Source organism: Pan troglodytes, chromosome 21, assembly GCF_028858775.2.
Source record: "Pan troglodytes isolate AG18354 chromosome 21, NHGRI_mPanTro3-v2.0_pri, whole genome shotgun sequence".
Classification (NCBI taxonomy): domain Eukaryota; kingdom Metazoa; phylum Chordata; class Mammalia; order Primates; family Hominidae; genus Pan; species Pan troglodytes.
In genome coordinates this window covers 26,190,001-26,212,108 of record NC_072419.2, presented here as the reverse complement: position 1 = coordinate 26,212,108, position 22,108 = coordinate 26,190,001, and the positions used below count along the sequence as shown (strand labels likewise).

General features: G+C 45.1%; 1 protein-coding gene across 3 annotated transcripts in view; it reads right to left on the bottom strand.

The window, feature by feature from the left end:
* SLC24A3 (solute carrier family 24 member 3) overlaps positions 1 to 22,108 on the bottom strand; it is a 677,295-nt gene that overhangs the window by 34,607 nt on the left and 620,580 nt on the right. For all 3 annotated transcript variants that reach the window (XM_016937521.4, XM_016937520.4, XM_063802526.1), the window contains 5 exons: positions 20,261 to 20,286; positions 12,594 to 12,647; positions 6,199 to 6,332; positions 3,857 to 4,017; positions 2,832 to 3,093 (listed from right to left, as the gene is read on the bottom strand). In XM_016937521.4, the coding sequence (XP_016793010.1) occupies positions 2,832 to 3,093; positions 3,857 to 4,017; positions 6,199 to 6,332; positions 12,594 to 12,647; positions 20,261 to 20,286 (637 nt within the window). The remainder of the gene's footprint in view (positions 1 to 2,831; positions 3,094 to 3,856; positions 4,018 to 6,198; positions 6,333 to 12,593; positions 12,648 to 20,260; positions 20,287 to 22,108) is intronic.

Sequence of the window (22,108 nt, the reverse complement as noted above, 5' to 3'; positions counted from 1 at the left end):
TGCAGACTCGGGCCTCACCCTAGACCTCCTGAATCAGAACGTGCATTTCATTAAGGAAGCCCTGGTGAGAAGGGCTGCTAGAGAAGAACTTGGAATTCTGCTTTCTATCTTGGCAGCTGGGAGCCCTTGAATGACATGGAGACCCCACGGGATGGTACGACCACACAGAGTTTCGTCTCTTCTCTCCTGTCTGTGCTTCAGGAAGGACACGGGAGGGGATGTGGGGTTCCTGAGCCTCAGGTGAAGCATCTGTTGGGGGTGAGATGCCTGCAGCCATGTCTCCTCATACACAGGAGCCCAGAAGGTGTGGCTGGAAGGTCTGAGGCCTCCATCATCTGCAACCTAATCACAGTGAGACAGAGGGTGGCGAGCACGAGTTTCAAAGACCTTGAAACCCCACAGTTAGCTCTCATCCAGGAGAGAAATACGGAACCAGGGATCTGAAAGGGGTGCTTGGTCCCAATCAGTAACGAGGCCCAGGCACTGGGCCAGACTTGGTCTCATCTCACACACGCATCTTTCATTGTCCCCTGGAGGGGTGCACTTGGGGATTCTGGGCTCCCAAGATGCTAACATAGAACTTGGTCACTTACAGAACTTCCACTGGCTCGACTGTTTAATTAGTGAAAGAGTTTAGTGAAATAAGCATTACTGGAGCTTGGTTATGGCCAGCTAATAGCGGACTCTGAAAACAGGGGTTAAGTGGAATTCTAGACACAGGTCCCTAAGATTCTCAGGGTCTGTGAGTGGGATGAGCTATCAGCCTTGTGACTCTGCTGTGTTGTATGGCACAGTTGACCTTTAGGTAGAGAGATTGTGCAGGTGCCTGATCTAGCTGCAAAGAGTCCTCAAAAGCAAAAGGGGAGCCAGAGAGATTAGGAATGATGGCGGGAAGAGCTCCACACATCCAGGTGAAGGTGGAGGGGCTCTGTGGCTTTTAGGAACAGTGGGACATCCCCAGCTGACAGCCATCAAGGACCTGCACAGCCGCAATGAACCGGTGCCTGGTAATGATTTCTCCCAGAGCCTCTGCAAAGGAATGTAGCCCTGGCTAGACCTTCATTACGGCCTGTGAGACAGAATCCAGCAGGACTTCTGACCTACAGAACTGTAAGCTAATCAGTGGGTCTTGTTTTGAGCTGCAAAATATGTGGTATTTTGTTATGCAGCAACAGAAAATGAATGGAAGGGTTTACAAGGGAGGAAAGGAGTGTTTTCTCATTTAATCCTTAAGATGTTTTTGTCTTGGTTGATAGGAAAGGTTGCCAAGAAATATATCCGATGGTGGCAAAATGGATAAAGAATGAGTGTACATTTTTTTCTATGAAGATAATGTACTAACAAGTAATGATTTAGCTTTGGGGGGGAGGTAAGGGACCTGGGGGAATGGGAATCTGGATGAATATTTTCTGATAAGTTCTTGAAGAGGTTGAGATCTTGGGTGCCCTGAGTGGGCACAGGGGCATCTCTGGTTCAAGTTTTACTTGTTGTCCTCTGGACAGAAAGGAGCTCCCCTGGAGCACAGCAAGACCCTGCATCCGAAATTAACACAGGACTCTGACACTCGGCACCATGTCCTATCATTAAATGGGCTTTCAAGTGAATCAAACGTTTCTTTAGATAATCCTGCACATTCAAACGTCCCAAAGAGGTTGCTGCACATGTATACTGAGCCTCACACACTTGACAGTCAATGTGAATCAAACTAGTGTACTCTTCCCTGAAACAGCCAGAAGCTTCTGGAAGGTCCAGCAAATAGGCTGAATTCTTTGGGCGTGGTCCACCTGCTCTGATAATGGGTGGGGTGGGGTGAAACAGTTTCTGGAACAACCAAGTCCTTGTTGGAGGCAGCAGTTGGGAGAGGAGGACACCACCCTGGTGGCTGAGGTCCTGAAAGCTTCTTCAGGCCTTGGCATCCACCAGGCTGGCTTTGGCAGGACAGCTCTCCCGGCTAGGTGCAATGGGATGGGTGGAGGTGAGTGACGTGCCTCTCCTTTTGTGCACCAAGCTGCCTTGCCCACAAGGGTCATGGGCATTTCTTCCTTCATACCAAAAGTTCCTGCAGAACAGCTAAGTAAGATAAGACCGTCCCCTGAAACCAGCCCAACTGTCCCATAGAACTGATGCTTATAGTTTCTTTTGAATTAATATAAAAACTGACTCTCTCTCAGCTTTAGAACTTGCGAAACTTACATTTGTCTTCCCTGAGCTCTTTTCTCAGGAAATGGACCCTTAGGCCTCCCAGATGGCATCAAGGAACTGAAACTCACCAGATCATTGTGTCTGGACAATGAGGAGTCAGATCTCTCCTTCATCGTGATGCCTGATGGACTGCCTATTTCCTGCGGAGCAATTCCTCTTCCTTACTTCTCCCTAATTCCTGCTTGCTGGAAGGTAGCTACATTCCTTCCCTGCTATATAATCCCCAATTTCAGTTGGTCAGCGAGATGGATTTGAGACTGATCTCCTATCTCCTCAGCTGCAGCACCTGATTAAAGCCTTCTTCCCTGGCAATATTCGTTGTCTCAGTGACTGGCTTTCTGTGCACTGATGAGCAGGACCTAGAACAAATCCCTGGCATTTCAGTAACACTTCCACAAAACACAGTTGATTAAAGAGTTCACATTTCAACCAATGATCATGGACCCCCATCTTGGCCATCTTTGAACTTCTACAACAAAGTCCTGCCCAAAGGAGACTTGATATACATAGTCTCATGTTCATACAGAGATTTTTAAAAATTGAATGGTAAAAAGATAATCTAAGTCAAGGGCATCTACTCAGTGGCTCAAAATAGCTCCCAACCCCAGCCCAGACATAGAACCTCTTACAGGGGGGGTCGAATGGTGTGTACGGTCCTTCATCGTCATCCTCGTCCTCCTCTTCCTCCTCATCATTCTCATTGTCCTCATTTTCATTCTCTGTTTCATTGCCAGCCTCAGCCACAACATCGTCCCTCCGTGTCCCATTCACGCCCCTGTCTGGGGCACTGCTGGGCCCTGTCCCATTCTCCACGGTGTGCTTAATTGGGATTTTGATGGCCACCTCAGATTCCCCGTTGGTATAAGCCCTGCTGTTTATCAATCTTTGTCTCTGGAAAGAGAAAGGCACACTCTTACTACGGTCAGAGGGATTGCAAATACCTTACACTCAGAACATGAACTGTTGGGATCTTTCCTTGGCAGCTGACGATATGCTTCCAGAAGACCCTGGAGTCAAGTTTTAAGGGGCCTCTCAATGTGATAACCAACTCCAGACAACTTCCATCTGGGAGGAAAGATTAGTCTTTTATGACCCATTAGAACTTGCAAATCCCTTTAGAGGAAAATTCTTAGGGGATGTGCAGTTCCTTGACACTCTGTGCACTGTGATGTCATCTTTCTTCCCCAGACTGCAGGAGTTCCTGGGTCCCTATGTGAGAAAGCTGCACAACTGTGTTTGGTCTAGTGTATCAATAAGGCTATATTCCAGAAAAGGAATGCACAGCAAAATTCAAGTCAGGGACTCTGGATTACTTTAAACTAAGGTAACCCTTAGTTAGAAACAATTTCTGTGCAAGTTCACATCAGGGGGCTTTATTCAAATGGAAGAATAGAAGAAAAATGTGGGTGAAAGGGAGAAGGAACAGGGGAGTTTTCTATATAAATGGAAATTAGTCCATGTCTCAACACGTGGAGGGAAGAGCAAGGGCCAGATATACAGCTGGCCCAGGGAACTAAGATTAGGAAATGGCTGAGGGATGCTGTGGTGTTAAACTTTGAGTTAGGTGCTTCTTCTTTCAAACAAGAAACCTTCTCTCCTTCCCAGAGTTTCCCACCCCTGTCCAGTGGGCAGTGGACAGTGCTTTCCCAGGTACCTCATTGATCAACATGCGACTGGCCATGGAGAGCCGGGTCTTGGGGGGAAAGTGGCTGGTTATCATGATTCGAAGGCCAGCCTCAGAGAAGGAAAGCTGGTGTGGGTAGGCCGACAGCAGCTCGTCCACCATGATCACTGATGCTTTGCGGTGGAAATTTGCTAGAGAAACGAAAAACATAAGGTAAAATAACATGGAGGCCAGGAGCAGGAAAGAGGCATTCATTTATTCTTCCTTCCCTTCTTTTCTCTTCCTCCCTTCTTTCCTCCCATCCATTCACCCATCCGTCTATCCACTCATCCACTCTTCTTTCCTTATTTCTTCCTTCCTTCCACCCATCCATGCATTCATTCTTCTTTCCATCCATCCAACTCACCTATCCATCCATCCATCCACTCTTCTTTCCTTATTCCTTCTTTCCTTCCTTCTTTCCATTCATCCAGCCAGCCAGGAAGGGTTGCAGTGAGCAAATTTTGAACAAGAGTCAAAATCTCCTTTCCATGGGTGTTCATGTTAAATCTTTTGAAAGGACTTGAAACAATTTAAGCCTCATTCATTGACATGGTAAGAATTAATGATACCATAAGAGAATTCCTCCTTGTCCTTAAAGGATTCTTTCCCCACCATTCAGATCTGGGGCACAGAGAAGACTCCAAGAACTTTGTACCCTATATGCCCTTCAAATGTCAGCAATATTCATACTGAGCTGTTAAATGCTACTGAATTGACGTTAGTGCAATTCTGCACTGGAGGACATGGTGGTGAAATGTACACATTCCCTCAGCCCAGTCTATGAGCAGAGCTGACAAGTGGTGGGTGAGTTGTTCATGTTACAGAGAACCGAGGTCAGAAGGGTGCTTGGGACAAATCTTGTGTGATAGTTCACCAGAAGGCCTAAAAAATAATGTTGCACGAAGGGTCCAGCTCCCTCTCTATGAATGAGCTGTATATGCACACAGTTCAAGGGTACTTGGCTGCAGCCTCCTGTAGTACTAGCTCCTGTTTTCCAAGCCACTAAAGCATGAAGTGTTCTCTGGAAACACTGGCTAATACTAGGTAGCTCTCTTTAGCATATTCCTTTTACGGTTATAAACTACCCAGAAGAGAAGAAACTAAATAAAATCCTCATGTGAAATGGTACTAAATCACCTAAGTCATTTGTTAAACATATGTATAATCATTCAGAAAAATATATCAAATATTTAATTTTGAAAATCTAATGATGCAGTGATGTCAGAGATATATTTGAAAATAACCCATAGATGTATTTGAAAATAACCTTTCTAATTTCTTTTTTTTCTTCCTGCAAAGCAACCATATGGGACCAAGAAAAAATAAACTCCCATATTTCAAGAGAAAAGTTTAAAAATTTAAGTAAAAAACACATTCCAGGTAAAATTAAATGATTATTTCTGAGTTCCTCTTAGAAAAAATATTATATATTTGAGAGCACCATCTAATTTCCCTTAGTATCTCAGCTGTTTTGTAAGACTCGACTGAATACAAGAATTACTTTGAAGAGGAAGGCACTTTTCTATTTCTGTTTGCAGCTTGGAAACTGAGTTAACGTAGCCTTAAAGTGAATTTGGATCTAGTAATATACTAATAACACCTGTCGTTTATAGAGCATTGCACTAAACTCTGACACATATTTATCTACTTTGCTTATTACAAAAATGATTCTCATATTTCAGAAGAGAAAACTGAGGCTCAAGAGGTTACATAACCTGCTTCATGGTCACACAACCAAAACCCTATCTCAGAACCTAGGGTCTCCTTTCCTTTGCCATCCTGTTCTCTGCAGCACTCCCAGCAAATGTGTTGCCTGGGAATTTCCAGGGGGCTTTCTGAGCTCTAAGGGGCTTACCAGGTATGAGATGGCTCCATGACATTGTAGTGAAAAGGAGGGTTGGAGGACTGGAAACTTCTGCTCTCTCCGGGCAGGGAGTGCCCTCTCAAGGCCAGCTGGGGCACGCCATGTGTGGCTATGAGAGTGGGCAGATAGGCTCATATTCTAGCACTTTCTTCTCGCACACAATATCTCCTTGGTTACCTTTTCTTTCTTTCTTTTTTTTTTTTTGAGATAGGGTCTGGCTCTGTTGTCCTGACTGGAGTGCGGTAGAGCAATCTCGGCTCACTGCAACGTCTGCCTCCTGCGTTCAAGCGATTCTCGTGCCTCGGCCTCCCTGCAGCTGGGATTACAGGCTTGGGCTACCACTCCCGGTTAATTTTGTTGTATTTTTAGTAAAGATGGGGATTTGCCATGTTGGCCAGGCTGGTCTTGAACTCCTGGCCTCAAGTGATCCTCCTGCCTTGGACCCCAAAGTGCTCTCCTTGGTTACCTTTCTTAAGTAGCACCACAGTTGCGTCGCAGTTGCTGCTGTCATCAATTTCAGCATTGTTGGCCAATCCGTTGACCATGTTCCCGGCACCTTTTGTCCTCCTCTCAAAGCACTGATGTATGCAAGCGTTATATCTGAGCAAAGCAACAAGTGGGCAGAGTCCATCAGTGTTTGCCATTCTCCCATTTCTCAACTCCCACCAAGTGCTTCTGAGAGCTCTCCCAGTCTGTATGTACAGTCCCCAGGCCTCAGGTTATTAGTGTTCTAATTTTGTCAACCCATTCCCCCTCAGAATATACAACCTGTCCCATTTCCCAATTTATGAACTAATGGTAAGTGAAAAGAAAACCACCATTATAGAAATAAACCAGAGCACATGGGCACATTGCTTACTTTGCCACCTCTTTCATGCCAGTGGAGGCCTCTCTGGGATTGAGCTCCCCTTCTCAGTCTGCACATGGAAGGACTGTGCTAAGACTCAGTAGGATGGTCAAGGTCTACCTCCTCTGGGCCACATCTCCAGGGCCTTTGTAATCAGGGACCAGCTTTTTGGGAGAAGGAGAAGCTGCTTCATCCACACCACTCCCCAGGAGCAGTGGCTGTGTGTCACAGTCTATGTGCTACAGTCCGGTTGGCCGTCTGGGTCTCTGTATGGCTTTGGTTTCCTGAGGTCATGGGTTGGGATTCTCCAAATTTCTATGACTATCGTGCCTAAGTTTCAGATCCAATGGGCCCTTAGCTTTATGAAAAAATTCTAGGCTATTATCCTCCAGAATGATCAAGTGAATACATTGCGCAGTGTTCCTTAGATGCCCCAGCAGGCTGAGGTGGGAAGGGAAGAAGCTTGTACAAGTTCCGAGGATGGTTTTTTACAGTCTCCCTAGCTTTAGTATGAGAAGATTCCCACAGAGGAATCCTAGAAAACTCATAAAAACTCACGGGCAAAGACAGCCAGGCACAGTTTCCATGTCACAGAAGGCTGCTACTGCTTTTCCCCCTCCATCGTTTACTGGCCATGGGACAGCCCACTGGGGACCTCCAGTTTGACCTCCGGCCTCCCATAGGCATGGCAGTTAGGCATGGTGACCGTAAGTTGCCAGCTGGAAGGCCACTCAACCTATGTTTCTCTTCCCCTTCCTCATCTCTTTGCTGCTACAGACATGAAGCTCTCTGGATTCCCTCCCAGCTATCTCCTTTGTGCCTGATTCTTCAGTGGGTATAGCTCTGAGGTGGCTGGCCTATGGCAACAAGACCTCAGAGAGACGAAGAGGTCCTCTGTGGCTGGACCGTCTCATCCATAAGTTCTTTCCTGTACTCTCTAGGAATGTGCAGTTACTACATTGCATGAGAGAGAACGGAAAACTAGTCAAAGTGACGGGTGCCATTTGTAGTTCATAAGACACGAAGCGTAGAATTAGAACACCACTATTTTGCAACCCAAACGAAATAATAGATGCAGACACTGAGCACTGATGGCTGCCAACACTACAGACAGAGAAAGGCAGACATCACCGTGCCTCCTGGTGATGGAACCTGAATGCTGATGGCTGCCAACACTACAGACAGAGAAAGGCAGACATCACCGTGCCTCCTGGTGATGGAACTTTACCACCACTTGGGACATAGTCTAGCCCGAATCAGATCAATTACAGACATATAGGAAACACATAGGCCAAGGGAACAGATTGCACCACAGCATGGGATATAATCAACAGTTTCCAACCATGGGCAACTCTGCAGAGCAAACAGCCAAACTTCATCAAAGAACAAAGTGCAAGGAAAATGCACACACACACACATGCACATACAGACACTCACACAGAGACACACAGACACACACAGAGACACACACAGACACACACACAGACACAGACACACACTCGCACACACAGACACATACAGACACACACACAGACACACAGCACACAGACACACAGACACACACACATAGACACCCACTCATGCACACACATACACACACCGACACACACACAGACACAGAGGCCAAGGGAACAGACTGCGCCACATCATGGGATATAATCAACGCTTTCCAACCGTGGGCAACTCTGCAGAGCAAACAGCCAAACTTCATTAAAGAACAAAGTGCAAGGAAAATGCACACACACACATGCACACACATACAGACACAGCAGCAAGTCATGGGCCACCAATTCTAATGAGTGGAATTTATTTGAATTCTCATTTTAAAAATATTTATGATATCTATGAAACTAAAAGAAAACAATGAAAAAGACATTTGTGAGGCCACTGAAAATTTGAACATTAGGTACTTTATGATATTAAGGAATTAGTATTAATTTTAGGTATGAAGATAATGTGGTTATGTTAAAGAAAATAGTCCTTTTAGAATCCTAAAAGAGTATCCAGCTGTGTCTAGAGATGTCCAGATGTATACTGGAATTTTTGTGGATGAACTAGTATGATGTCCGGGACTTCAAAATTATAGGAGAAAAGGGAAGTGAATAGGGTGTGGATGGGGCAACTGTGGGTTGATGGTTGCTGGGGGTGGTGACGAATGCATGGGGTTCATCATACTATTCTGCGGACTCCTGTATATATTCAAAATTCCTGTTAGTGAAAAGGCCTCCACACTTTCTAGATTCGACAAGGATGCCTTGCCCTGTAGAGCGACAGGGAAAGAGGCAGTGTTTCTGTCATCTTGACTTAGACTCCATTTCCCTGAAAGAAATACTGACTTGCATAAAGGTTTGCTTTTTTTTTTTTTTGAAACGGGGTCTTGCTATGTTGCCGAGGTTAGTCTCAAACTCCTGGCTTCAAGCAATCCTCTCGCTCCAGCTTTCTGAATAGCTGGGATCACAGGCATGCACTACAGTGCCCAGTGATTAGGTTTTGCTTTTAAAGTACAAAAGCAAACTCATGTATTATACATTTATCAGGGTTTAGAGAACAGGATAATAATACTATACAGTGAGGGCTTTCTCAAAACTGGATACCAGGTTAAACTAAGCTTAACTTAGCTTGACAGCTTAACTAAGCTGTCACATTCCGTTCTCATGGAATATATATAATAATAGTAGAAATTATTATTAATCTTGTTTTGCAGAAGAGGAAACTGAGATTCAAGATGGCTGAAGAACTTGGCTGAGGTCCCATGACTGTCAGTGGCAGGGGGCTCCGCTGTCAGGGCTGAATGTGAGGCACTGGTTCTTAACCACCAGCACACATACCCCATCTGGGGAACAAATCCCAGAGCAGTGACCTGGGATGTACAGAAATCAATCCTTGCCAAGGCCAGGCATGCTTCATGCTCCCTGAAGGTTTCTACCTAACTGGACAATCTGAAATTGCTTTTTGACCTTCAGATAGAATGTTTAAAGTCATTTAAAAACTCTCCACCTAGGAGGCAGCTGACGATTCTAATATATGCTGTTTTTTTTCTTAACTACTGTTGCTGTTTTATATTTTTAATTGAATGTTTTAAATTTTGTGCTTGCACCCTGAAGCTATTTTATTGTGAAGCATGCAATTTTATAAATCAGATTTGATAAAACCCAATGATTAAAGCCTCTGATTGCAGAGGGGGATGGCTAAAGAGCAGAGATTTCAATTTAGAACTTAGGACCAGAATTTATGCAGAAAATTTCATGAGCACAGTAGCTTCCATTCCCAGTTTTATTTGTATCCTGCCAGTTTGAACAGCTGGAATGTTGGTAAAAGTGAGGCATCAGCAGAAACACACCTCATTAGCTTCCACATTTGGTACGGTTTGGGGAAGAGGAGAGGATGTGTTCGCTGTACTATCTTACTGTACACGTGTCCTGCCAGCGACTCATGGGCTTCAAGGTGGCTTGGAAAAGGGGAGCAGTGGCTATAAGATGCATGCCAGCAAAATTCCTCAAGTCTTCTTCTCTCTGGCCACATCTGTTTTTGAAGAATACTTAACTCTCTGAAGCCCTTAGTGAATTCATTTTGAAACACACTTTCATGAAAATTAAGATTCAAGACCCAAGATTAATGTTGGGCATAGAGCAGACACTGTGTGGCGATTCTTCCAGAATAATCAACTAATCCACTTTTGGGAGCTCAATTAGAGCCTCAAAATGTTAAAAAATTGAAACGATGCACTAGAAAACAGCAAAGGAAGATGTGTGAGTACACACACAGACAGTAGTTTGAGGCTTCCCCACTTTGGCACTGATTTGCTATATAGTTTTGCTCTTTGAGACAAAGAGGCATAAGATGGGTGCTCTGATCTTTAAAGGCTTTTCCTTTGGGGGCTGGAAAGTTTGGAAAGGCTTTGGATCAACTCTGGTTTTCATGAGAGCTCATCTATTGGTATTTTTAAATGATTAGTTCTACGGTGTGTGACTTCTGGTTTCTTCATTAGTTACCTTATGGTACCAGGATATGTATGACTAAGGTCCTACTCTAGGAAGGCCCTTCTCCACTAAGCTCCAGATGTGGGGTCTACAGTAACCATTGGATGGCTCCCCTCACAAATGTTGGCCCCCATATTGAGTAGACTGGCAGCAGATTGCCTACAGCCCACCCTGGGCACTGGCCAAGCCAGCTTCTACCTTCATTGCTCCTGTGATATTTGCCAATGTCCGTGTTGATTTCTCTCAACAAGTGTCTCAGTCACTGGTCACCAGAATTAACTTTTGTCATGTCTCAACAATAAGAAACCTTAATGTGTCAGTTCCAGACTGCTACCTGATATGTCCAAACTGGCCATTGTTGATGGATTTCTACTTTCTTGCCCCTAGAGAAGGCAGTCACTCCTACGGCTACATATGTGGGGAAACATGGGCTAATTTAGAGGAAAAGCAGCAGCTCCCACGGGGTTGGGCAGTTGCAGCACAGAACATCTCTGCATTCTTTATAACCTCCTCATCCCAGTGGTGCCTGGCAAAAAGATGAACCAGCAGGCTTACCACCATGGTGCTTACATTTAACTTACAGCATGGGAAACATTGGTCATACAATTTTTTTTTTTTTTTTTTTTTAATGAGATGGAGTCTCGCTCTGTCACCCAGGCTGGAGTGGTGGCGCGATCTCAGCTCATTGCAACCTCTGCCTCCCGGGTTCCAGCGATTCTCCTGCCTCCTCCCAAGCAGCTGGGATTACAGGTGCACGCCACCACGCCTGGCTAATTTTTGTATTTTTAGTAGAGATGGGGTTTCACCATGTTGGCCAGGCTGGTCACAAACTCCTGATTTCAAGTGATCCGCTCACCTTGGCCTCCCAAAGTGCTGAGATTACAGGCATGAGCCACTGCGCCTGGCAAATTCTTGATATAAATAAGCTACCCCAACTCCAGGAGGGAAAAGAACATATGTCATAACATGGTGGTTTTAAAATACATCAACAGTTCTTTGACATTTTTCCCTTCACTAAGTGATGCCAGCCCCTTGAGTGTGGACTGGACTTAGTGACTCGCTGCTAATAAACAGAATATGGTAGCAGTAATGGCGTGTGACTTCTGGGGTATTATAAAAGGTGCTGCAGGGCCCTTCTTGCTCTCTGTCTTGAACCACTTGCTCTGGAGGAAGCCACTCAAGCAGCTCTAGGGAGGAGCCCATGTGGTGAGAAACAGCCCGCCAGTCAAGAGCCAGCATCGCTTGAAGGCAGGTTCTCCCACACCAGTCCAGTACATGATGGCAGCTCTGGCTGCAAACTCATGAGAGACTCTGAGCCAGAACCTTGCAGTTAAGCTGCTCCTGGGTTCCTAACTCTCAGACAATGTGTGAGATAATACATGTTTGTGCTTTTCAGCCACTAAGTTTTGGGATGGTTTGTTATGCAGCAGTGGATGACTAATACCATATGAATAATGGAAGTCCACAGATATTTGATCCATGATTTCAGCTGTCTCTTAACTAACTCTTCATCAGTTACCTCATGATAATTCCATGCCAGGATATGTTTGATGAAGGTCCTACCCTAGGAATTCCCTTCACAAGCAAGCCCTAGATACTGGGTCTACACAGACCACCAGATGGCTGGCTCATGTTGGCTGCCATATTGAGTAGACTGGCAGCAGACTACCTTGCATCTTCTCTCACCCTCTATAGCAGTGTAATGTATTGAGTTTTATCTCCTTTGTGTTAAGAAAGAGAGTGAAGAAACCTCCCAGAGCTGCCAGATCCTGAAGAGAGATTAGGGGTTCTAGAGAGTTCTCAAGTGAAACACTGAAGCTTTGAGTCTATCATCGAATATGGGCTGGAGAGGTCACTACAATTGATACTAATCAAAATTACAGTGACTCACAACAGTCTGGCAGGGAGCCAAGTGACTGTGATGATACACACTGAAAAACCAGTCAGATACCCGCCCCAATCCTCTTCCCACATCATCACATAATGTGGAATGCAAGAAACAGTTTTGGAAAAGAAATGAAGAATTTTACTTACTTCATGATGACAATGTAGATAAGATACATCAGCACAAGGACTAAAGACTCCCACCTGTGTGTAAACCAAGAACAGTTAAAGACAGTCATGGACATCTGTGAAACTCACCTGCCTCATTTTTAAAGACATATTCGATGCAAACGGCCAGGATAGTAAGGAGAAGGCAGATGGTGCTAGGTGATGGATATTTCCTGGTCTAGAGACATTCTCTATGCTGCATAAGGCTGTCAACCATCTTTCTCTTCTCTCCTCACCTAAAGGGAAAATGCCCCTTCCTCTCTGTTATTTGTCACCTAAAAGAGCTCTTTGAAAGCAGCAAGCCTTTCATACACGTTGCTGAATATAGGTCAATATGTATACATCTGGTCTCAGCTTAATCATTCACTGAAACTATTCAGACATATTTACAAGGGGAAACTAAAATTAGAGGAATTGCCGGGGATGCCTGAGGGATTGTTGGATATATAGGAGCCAGGCATAAAGGGTAGAAGTGGGGAGAGAGGCAGGCAGACAGACAGACGGAACCTGGGCAGGGAAGGTACCAGTCGAAGAGTAAGAAGGAATAAGTGGGAAAACATTCCACAGGAAGGAAGAAAAGAAAAACCCGCTAGAATGTGCCTTGAGCTTCTAATAGTCTGAATACTTCTGTTTTCTTTATCTTAGTGGCTTCCAACTAAAAACCAGGAGCTTGTTTTCCAGGTTTCGCTTTAGCTACAGAATCAAATCAGCTCATTGAGGGAGTAATTTTGGCTTCAATGGTAGGTTACTGGAGAATGGTCAGATGAGGAAACTCCAGGTTATACCCATCCTTCCTTTTCTCTTTTCAAATTCCATGTCTAGAAGCTGATCCTAGAGAAATATTTGTTCAAATGTGAAAAGGATACATACACAAGGGTTTTTCCTGCAGCAGTGTTTATAAAAAAGTGAAAAGCTGGAAGGAAGCCAGGTGGTTATAAAATAGGGCACTGGGTACATAAATGATACGTAGGTTCATGTATCCATTAAGAATGATTATGCAGGCTGGGCACAGTGACCCGCTCCTGTAATCCCAGCATTTTGGGAGGCTGAGAGGAAAGGATCACTTATGTCCCCAAGTTCCAGAACAGCCTGAGCAACATAACAAGACCCTGTCTCCAGAAAAAAATTAAAAAATTAGCCAGGTATGGTGGTGTGCCCCTGGAGTCTCAGCTACTTGGGGAGGCTGAGGCGGGAGGATTACTTGAGCTCAGGAGATGGAGGCTACAGTAAGCTATGATCACACCACTGCACCACAGCCTGGGCGACACAGTAAAACCCTTTCTTCCCTCTCCCTTCCAAAACAAATTATGCAAAGATGTAGGTATTTATTCTAGAAAGTGCTCAGATGCACTATTGAGAGAGGAAATCAGGGTATCCAAGCCCTTTCAATTTCTGCCACATTTCTCAGCTTCTGTCATGGCAAAACTTCTTAAAGGGCTGTGCACACTGCATTTCAGTGCCTCTCATTCAGTTGGCAAATTTCTCTAGCCTAACTTTCACACCCACCGATCTCCTGAATCACCTGTCAAGGGCACCAGTGATTTCCATCCACACCAATCCAAGCATGAGTAGGTGGTTGTCCATCATCCTGTTCGATTTCCTGGTAGCATCTGAAAGGAGATCATCTGCCCCGCTTCATAAAACCCTCTCTTCTGACTGCCGAGAGGCCACACACCCGGCTTCCTTCCTGCCCCCAGTTTCTCCTTCTCCATCTCCTTTGCCTCCTCCACTCCTTCAGTTCATCCTCTCATTATTGGGCCATCTTTATTGCCTATGTTTTCTCCCTAGGTGACCTCATCCTGACCTATTGCTATAAACATCAAATACATGATAATGACCCCCAATTTACACATCCACACCACACCTCTCTCCAGCTCCAGATTCATATATTTGGCCTCTGCACCTGGAAGTCTAAATGTCTATCAGAACAGAATTCTTCATTCTTATTTCCTAGCCTCCTTAAAACAAACAAACAAACAAAAACAAAAAACAAAAAAACAAAAACAAAAAAACAACCCTGGGCTTTGTCCTTTCAGTCAACTGTACCACTCCCTGCCCAGTCAAGCCCAGAATCTGGAAATCAATATGGAGTACTCCCTTTTCCTCACTCCCATATCCATCGGACTCTGTGTCTCAAGTATTTCATCAATCATTGACTTCTTTCTTCTCTACTGCGCCCTCCCTAGGTCATTTTCACTTCAACCTCTGAACTGGTTTCCTTGATACTATGGGAGCATGTCAACGCACTTCTTAAAATCTTTACTTCCCAAAATGCCTAAGAAAAAAAATGAAAGTTTCCTTTTTCCTTGCAAATCCTGGCCTTTTCTTCTGTCTCCATGTTGTCTTGTGTCCTATCTGTGCCCCACCTCAATGGCCTTTCATTTGCACACAGCCGTCTCTTTCCCTCTCCCAGAGCCTTTGCACTGAATGTTCTTTTGGCCAGGAATGGCTTTCCCTTCACTCCTTGGCTGGCCACTTTTATCCTGCAGATACCAGCTTTTAAATATCACCTCCTCCAAGCAATCTTCCCTGCCTGTCCCTGCCCGACTTTCTCTCACATGACCCTGTTTATGTTCTTCAAACCTCTAAGCAGTCTGTGATTATCTTGTTTATATATTTATTACTCATTTATTATGTAACTAACACCTGTTTCTAGCAGTCACTTGACACCACTCCTCACACCTGACACCTTCCCTGGTATCTGGTGTCTCATTATCCAGAGATTTAAAATGCCAACAACTGATTTCTCCCCACGCAGACACCCCCAGGTCTTGCCCACTTGCCTATTCTCCCCAGCAGAAGGCAGCCATCAGCTCATCTGTGCAGGTGACACTCCCTCCAAACATCAATTTTCAGTTGCAAAATGCCTCCAGTGGCCTGAACATAGTTCTTATCTCATCAATGCCAATGTATACGTAGCATACACTTCATGGTGAAAAGTGAGATTTATTCACAGCCCATTCATTTGGAAGGAACAGGCTCCCAGGTTCTGAAGGGATGTCACGTTATTGCTTAGATGCATTTTAATAGATTCAGTGAGAAGTCACCAGAAAATGAATCAACTTTAATGAAATATTGTAGTCAGATTGAATTAAGTCCAGCACTTTCTAAACAGGTGTATGTATGCTCTTTCTAATTATTTTAGATCTTTTCCATTTTTTACTCATCAAAAGCCCTTCTGTTGCAATATTCAAACCAGGTTCTCTCTGGCCATTTTGCAGAGATGCCTGTAGGATGAGATTCCTTGCTTTTGTTGACATTTCAAGTTTGCTCTGTTGGCGTTCAGACACAGGGCTCACCAGGCTTCCTCCCCAGTGAACCCAGTGGGCTCTAGGAGGCCTCTGTGCCGCCCCACCTGCTGTTCCTCATGCATTTTTGACCTGGTTGAATTTGGATCATCAAGCCTTGGCCTAATGCTCTTCAGGGCCCTTCCCCCCACCCCCTCTCCTCAGTGTGGTGAGCCTCTCCATGTGGTCCCATAGTTACACGTCAAGGGTCTGCATCCCTCCAGCCTGAGAGAGCTCCAGGTCGGGCCAGCTCTGGTTTTGTATGACATGTTTCCCTGGGGTAGAGGAGGTGCTTAGGAAGCGTCCAGACCTTGGAAGTCACTCGGCCCTCCTTGGTCCCCTTTCTCGCCCTTTCACCTAGGACGCTGGGCACCTTCTCCCCTTTCCTCCTGAGCACACCTCACCCACTGTCCTCTGAGGATCCCATTCTGTAGCTGATCTGGGTTTGTTTCTTCCCTCCCCAGGCTTCCATTTTGAATCATTTTCAATGGGTCCCTGATTCTCACCAAAGACGGTTCCTTCTCAGATGTGAGGACTGCTCCTCTCCTCACCTGGGTACACTGTTGGCTCTGGTTTCCTGAGCACGTCCCAGAACAGCAAAAGCTGTTTTCCAGCCCCACCAGGAAGAGTTTCCAGGTTGCAATCCCAGGGTCTCTTTTCTCTCCCAAAGTCACAACTTCGGACTCAAAAGAAGAAACCAAACCATTGCCCTGCGTTCTTTAGTTTTCTTCTTGGGCCTTCAGACTCCCTGAAGACACATTCCGAATTCCTTCTGGCAACAACATGGGCTTGCTCTGTGGGTCGAGCATACATCCTAATATGTGGGCCTCTGACACTTTTTTCTTTTTTTTTTTTGAGACAGAGTCTTGCTCTGTCACCCAGGCTGGAGTGCAGTGGCACAATCTTGGCTCACAGCAACCTCCGCTTCCAGGGTTCAAGCTATTCTACAGCCTCAGCCTCTCGAGCAGCCGGGACTACAATTGGGCATCACCATGCCTGGCTAATTTTTGTATTTTCAGTAGAGATGGGTTTTCACCATGTTGGCCAGGCTGGTCTCGAACTCCTAACCTCAAGTGATCCACCTGCCTCAGCCTCCCAAAAAGCTGGGATTACGGGCGTGAGCCACCATGCCCTGTCGATGCTTCCTATGTCAAGTGTCTTTTAGCACATAGGCACCTAACCGAAAAGCACTCACCACTATTCCCCTGCCTCTTCCCTGCTAAGAGAACCCCACCCACTAGGTCGAGGCAGCAAATGGAGCCCTTCTGATCTCAAAGAGGGTGCGCCTGACCCCTAGGCCCTGAGCATGAATCATGATTGGTCTAAAGTGGTCATTCTAATCTCCCTGGCTGCTCAGTGGTCAAGGCAGACCCTTCTGCGACCAAAGAGATGCAAGGTGGAAGTGTGCCAAAAAGAACAACAGTGCCCCTTCTTCCTCCTTCCTTTCTTCAATATGAACTTGGTGGCTGGGGCTGCAGCAGCCATCTTGGGACCATTAGGCAAAGGCCAGGGGAAATGCAGAGCCACAGCACCATGTACATCCGGGACACTGATAGTAAGAAAAATACACCAGTATGTATTCAATACGCTGTAGCTGGTTCTTCTAGTACCTGCTACTAAAATCAATCCTGACTAACTGTCAACCACCATTTTTTGACTGAATGTGACTTCCTGCAGAATGCTGCTTCAGGAATGGTGAAAGAATCTGAACGGCATGACAGGGGTACTTTGCCCTGGTGTATTTGTATTTGACAAAGCTCACTTCCTCCTAAAGAGTACTGTAGTTTTGAAATAAACACAATGGAAATTTGTTTCCCTTTGAGGATTTTTCTGGGTGAACTGGTTACCTGCTTTGAAATCTCTAGGCCATGCTGGAATGTTCTATAACAAGGAATGGAACTCTCTGTTAAAGGTATTTTCAAAATGTTACTGTGCTTTAATTGCACAGACTGAAGACTCTGATTTTAAAGAGAGAAATCAGCACCTACACGCACCATTTCAGCAAAATAAATGGTCGTGATTGGCTTGGTAAGAAGATAGGAGAAGTGAAGAGTAAAAAATTCTTAAACTTCCATTATTTTTCATCCATTAAATGAGAAGTTGAAATCCCCGGGAGTCCCAAAGTAGATAAGGGCCAGTGGCACAGACTTTAATTTCTCAGCCTCACTCACGTGCAAAATGCTCTTCATCAGCCCATGCGTGTAATAACAAGTTACACGACAGGCCAGTGCTCTGGGAAGAATGTAGTTCTGGTGCCACCAAGGCCCCCCAGGCCAGTTCTTCCCTGGAAGCCACAACTGTGCATGACTTATGATTCCAGTGCTCCCCAGATAGATCAAGACACACCTGGGGATTTGCAACTCATGTATCCATGGCCCTCCCAGCCTCTTACTCATAATTGGATGAGAGGGAGCCTCGGTGCTCAGGGCGAGGGCTCTGATGACTTGTACCTTCCAGAATCTAGAGCCTTCTGCTGCAGGCTCGGGCACCTACCCTAGGATGGGGTTACCTAACATCATGGGAAAAGCCTTAGGAATGAAGATGAAATAGACACTCCTTTTCTTGCTCCAAACCATCTGAACTATCCCGAGATGTTTTGAGGATACGGAGTGAAATGGGCTGATGGTGAAGCCTGCTTTCTTCACTTGCCATGGCTTTCATACAGCAATGCCATGGAGGTGGTAGAAAAGACAGCTCCCTCTAAGGCTGACAGCAAACCATCCTGGGTAGCCTTTCCTAATATGTTTCTGCACAAGAGCAGCACACACATTTCTGAGATCAACTGTGATCACAACTTATTTGTCTTTTGGGGAGTGTCATTAGCAAAGACTAGCACCACTGAGCAACGTTGAAGCACCTACTGTTTGCTAAGGCAGAGCAGTGGTTGTGCTAACTACGCCATCAGCTTCTGGAAGTTTTCTTGTGCTGCACTTTATCCCCAAGGACAGGGGGGAAAAATGCCCCTCATTCCATTTGGCAGCCACCTCCAGGATGATATAACAAGGAGGCTCTCTGATTTGGGGTGCTCCTGGGCATGTCAATTCCTTTCAGCCTATTGGTCACTATGATTCAAAGAAGACCTCCTTCTTATTTTCTCCTAGCTGTCTCCTCCTCTTTCTTCTTGCAAAGAGGAGAGTTAGCAAAAGTATCTTAATACCCTGACATAGCAAGTAACATTTATCATCAATGTGATGGGTTCTCCACTGCCCCCTAATTCTGAAAGTCAGAGATGTCCTCAGATACAGAGAGGCCCACACCAACAAAGAGTTAGCAGTCATTTTGCTGAAAGTGAAGCCTGGTGGACTCTACTTGTTCTGGCTCATTCACAGCTTTCAATAATACCAGGGAGATTTTCTACCTACGCCTATTCCTAATATGTTATTTCACATTGCTTACCTCTGTAGATCAAATATTCGGAAAATATGTAACGAGAATGCACAATACACTCGATTTCCATTTCCATTTCAAACATGTTTGATTTGCTCAGAACCCACCTCGAAAACGAGGATTTGAACAGTTGGACCAAATGCAAATGTCTTGCCATATATTTAATCTGGGCAACAGTTTCTATCAAAATAAAACATCCCCAACAACACCAATTTTCAGAGCTCTAAGATCTTTTGAAAGTCAGGGGGAACTTTAATGGATTAATGGTCACAGAAGTGCCTGGGTCCTAATTCCTAAGATAAACATGGGATTGGGAACATGGAGCTTGGTTTGGACACAATTTTTTTTTTGGGGGGTGGGGGATGGAGTCTCATTGTGTCGCCCAGGCTGGAGTGCAGTGGTGTGATCTTGGCTCACTGCAAGCTCCACCTCCCAGGTTCATGCCATTCTCCTGCCTCAGCCTCTTGAGTAGCTGGGACTACAGGTGCCTACCACCACGCCCGGCTAATTTTTTGTATTTTTAGTAGAGATGGGGTTTCACCGTATTAGCCAGGATGGTCTCGATCTCCTGACCTCGTGATCCACCCGCCTCGGCCTCTCAAAGTGCTGGGATTACAGGTGTGAGCCACTGTGCCCGGCCAAAAAATCAGTCAAATCTTAACTCTACCCTAGCACATGGCTGACTGTAGAAAGACACAGCTAAGCCATGATGTCCAGACATAGGATAATAAAGACATTTAGATATGAGGATCTCAAATAGAACCCCACCACTCTAGCCCAAGAGGAAAGGTCTTGACTCTGTGAAAATGAATTTAATTTCTCCCCTGAGGTGTGCAGAGGGTTCCTAGGAAATTCTCCTCATTCTAAGCTGTCATGACACTTCCCTTTCTTTCTTGAATCCCAACACTGGTCTTCAATATATTTGGCTCTGCAACATAACATTCAGAAATGAGAAGGGGAAAGAGAGGTACTTACCAGGAAACTTTTTCATCATAAATAAACTGTGAAAAAATAAAAAGAATAGAAGATTAGACACACACACACACACACACACACACACATGCTTTAAGGCTGCACGCAGTGTCCACCTTGTTCCTGGGATGGTGTAATCAGGACTGGGTTGTCCTGGGACCTGGAGTCCCTGTGGGTAAAACTTCCCTCTGTACTGGTTTGGCCTTTGGCCAGTGTTAGTGGAAGGAGGTGTTGGTAGATCAGGGTGGGCATGTGTGGAAAAGAACAGCCTCAGGTAATTCCCTTCTTCCTGCAATTTCTGTACAACATCAGAGTGACAGGGAAGTGTGACTAACCTGCTTTGTAAAGCAAGGCCCATTGTAGAATCTTAGATCTGCAAGGGGATGTAGGAACTCAGCAGGTTCTTCCAAATATTAGTCTCTGTAAGATTTCTGCATGTCTGTGCATCTTCAGTTTTTATACAAGTGCTTGGACTTCTATGGGCTCAGTTTTTTCTTTTAATTGATTTTTTTTGTTTCCTTAAAATAATTTATTTTCAAAGGAAACTTCACATCACAACCAGAAGTAGGGGATCAACACTCCTTGCCATCACCCCGAAAAATAAGTGCAATAACAACAAATGGTGTTTGCAAATCCCATCTGGACACTGTTGGCTGCCCAAGCCCTGGGCATGGTCCTGCCCTTTCACTAAGGAAGATTATTAGGGGTCAGAAGCAGTCAAAGGCACACTAGCACCCCACTGAGGTTTACTCATCAGTTAGGACTTGAAAGAGAATACAGAGAGAATACAGGGCAGGATTTAATCTACTGAAGTCCTGGTCTATATACCATCTAAAATCATTTCCCACCTTGTGGGGGCAGGAGGGGAAGCCTAGTGTAATCCTTTGATTATACAGGGAAACTGAGTCACAGAGAACATAAGTAATTTTCCTAGGGTTGCTCCATTTGCTGCAGAATTGGCTCGAGAACTCAGCCCCAGCTCCGAATTTGGTGTCCTTTTCATGACACACATGGCTGATGACATGTTGCCGAAACCAAATGAGTACACCTATATTTCACAGAAGTAGGAAGACGAGGACATGGTTCATAGCTCTTTCTTCTCAAACTCCTGAAGGACAACTGCTTTGAGTATGGTCGTCTCAGAGTGGCCTTTCCTTTAGAGGCAGCAGCCCTCGGCAGACTGAAGCAGACACTTGCAGGACACTCTGGGTGTCAACTGCCATCACAACTTGGAGATGGGAAACTCAGTTAACAAAGCGGGCATGGCATCAGCCCCCAGCCAGGGCAGTAACCATCAGCTGGGTAGAGACGTAGAGAACACCTCAGGGCACCAGTCACAAAGCGCATAAAGCAACTCTTTCCAATTACCTTGAAGGTCAAAATGAGGATGAGGAGGAAGGAGCTGTGCTCATTTGTAACTCATTCTTCCCAACAAGCCATTGGAAATGTGGGCTTCATCATTTTTGTTACTTTCATCTTTATTATCAGATTCAACAAGTTGACATTGGGATGACAATGTCAAACTAGAATGGGCAGAGAATTAAAGAAATAAAGGCAACAAACTCATAATCCAGGTTGAATGGCATGGAACCCAACCCCTAGAAGGCATTGACAGCTCTTTTGTATAACCCCCCCAACTTTCTTTTTTGAAAAAAGATTGTTGCCAAAAAATCATGGAGCAGATCAAATTATTTAAGATAGAAAACATTTTCTATTAATTGAAATTAATTCAATATTAGTCCTTGCAGCAGGCTGGAACAATCAATTTGTAGCCACTTAAGAGAACAGAAGATATTGAGAAAGTTTATTAGACCAGGCCAATTTAATTTTCTTCTATCAGGGAAGGCAGGC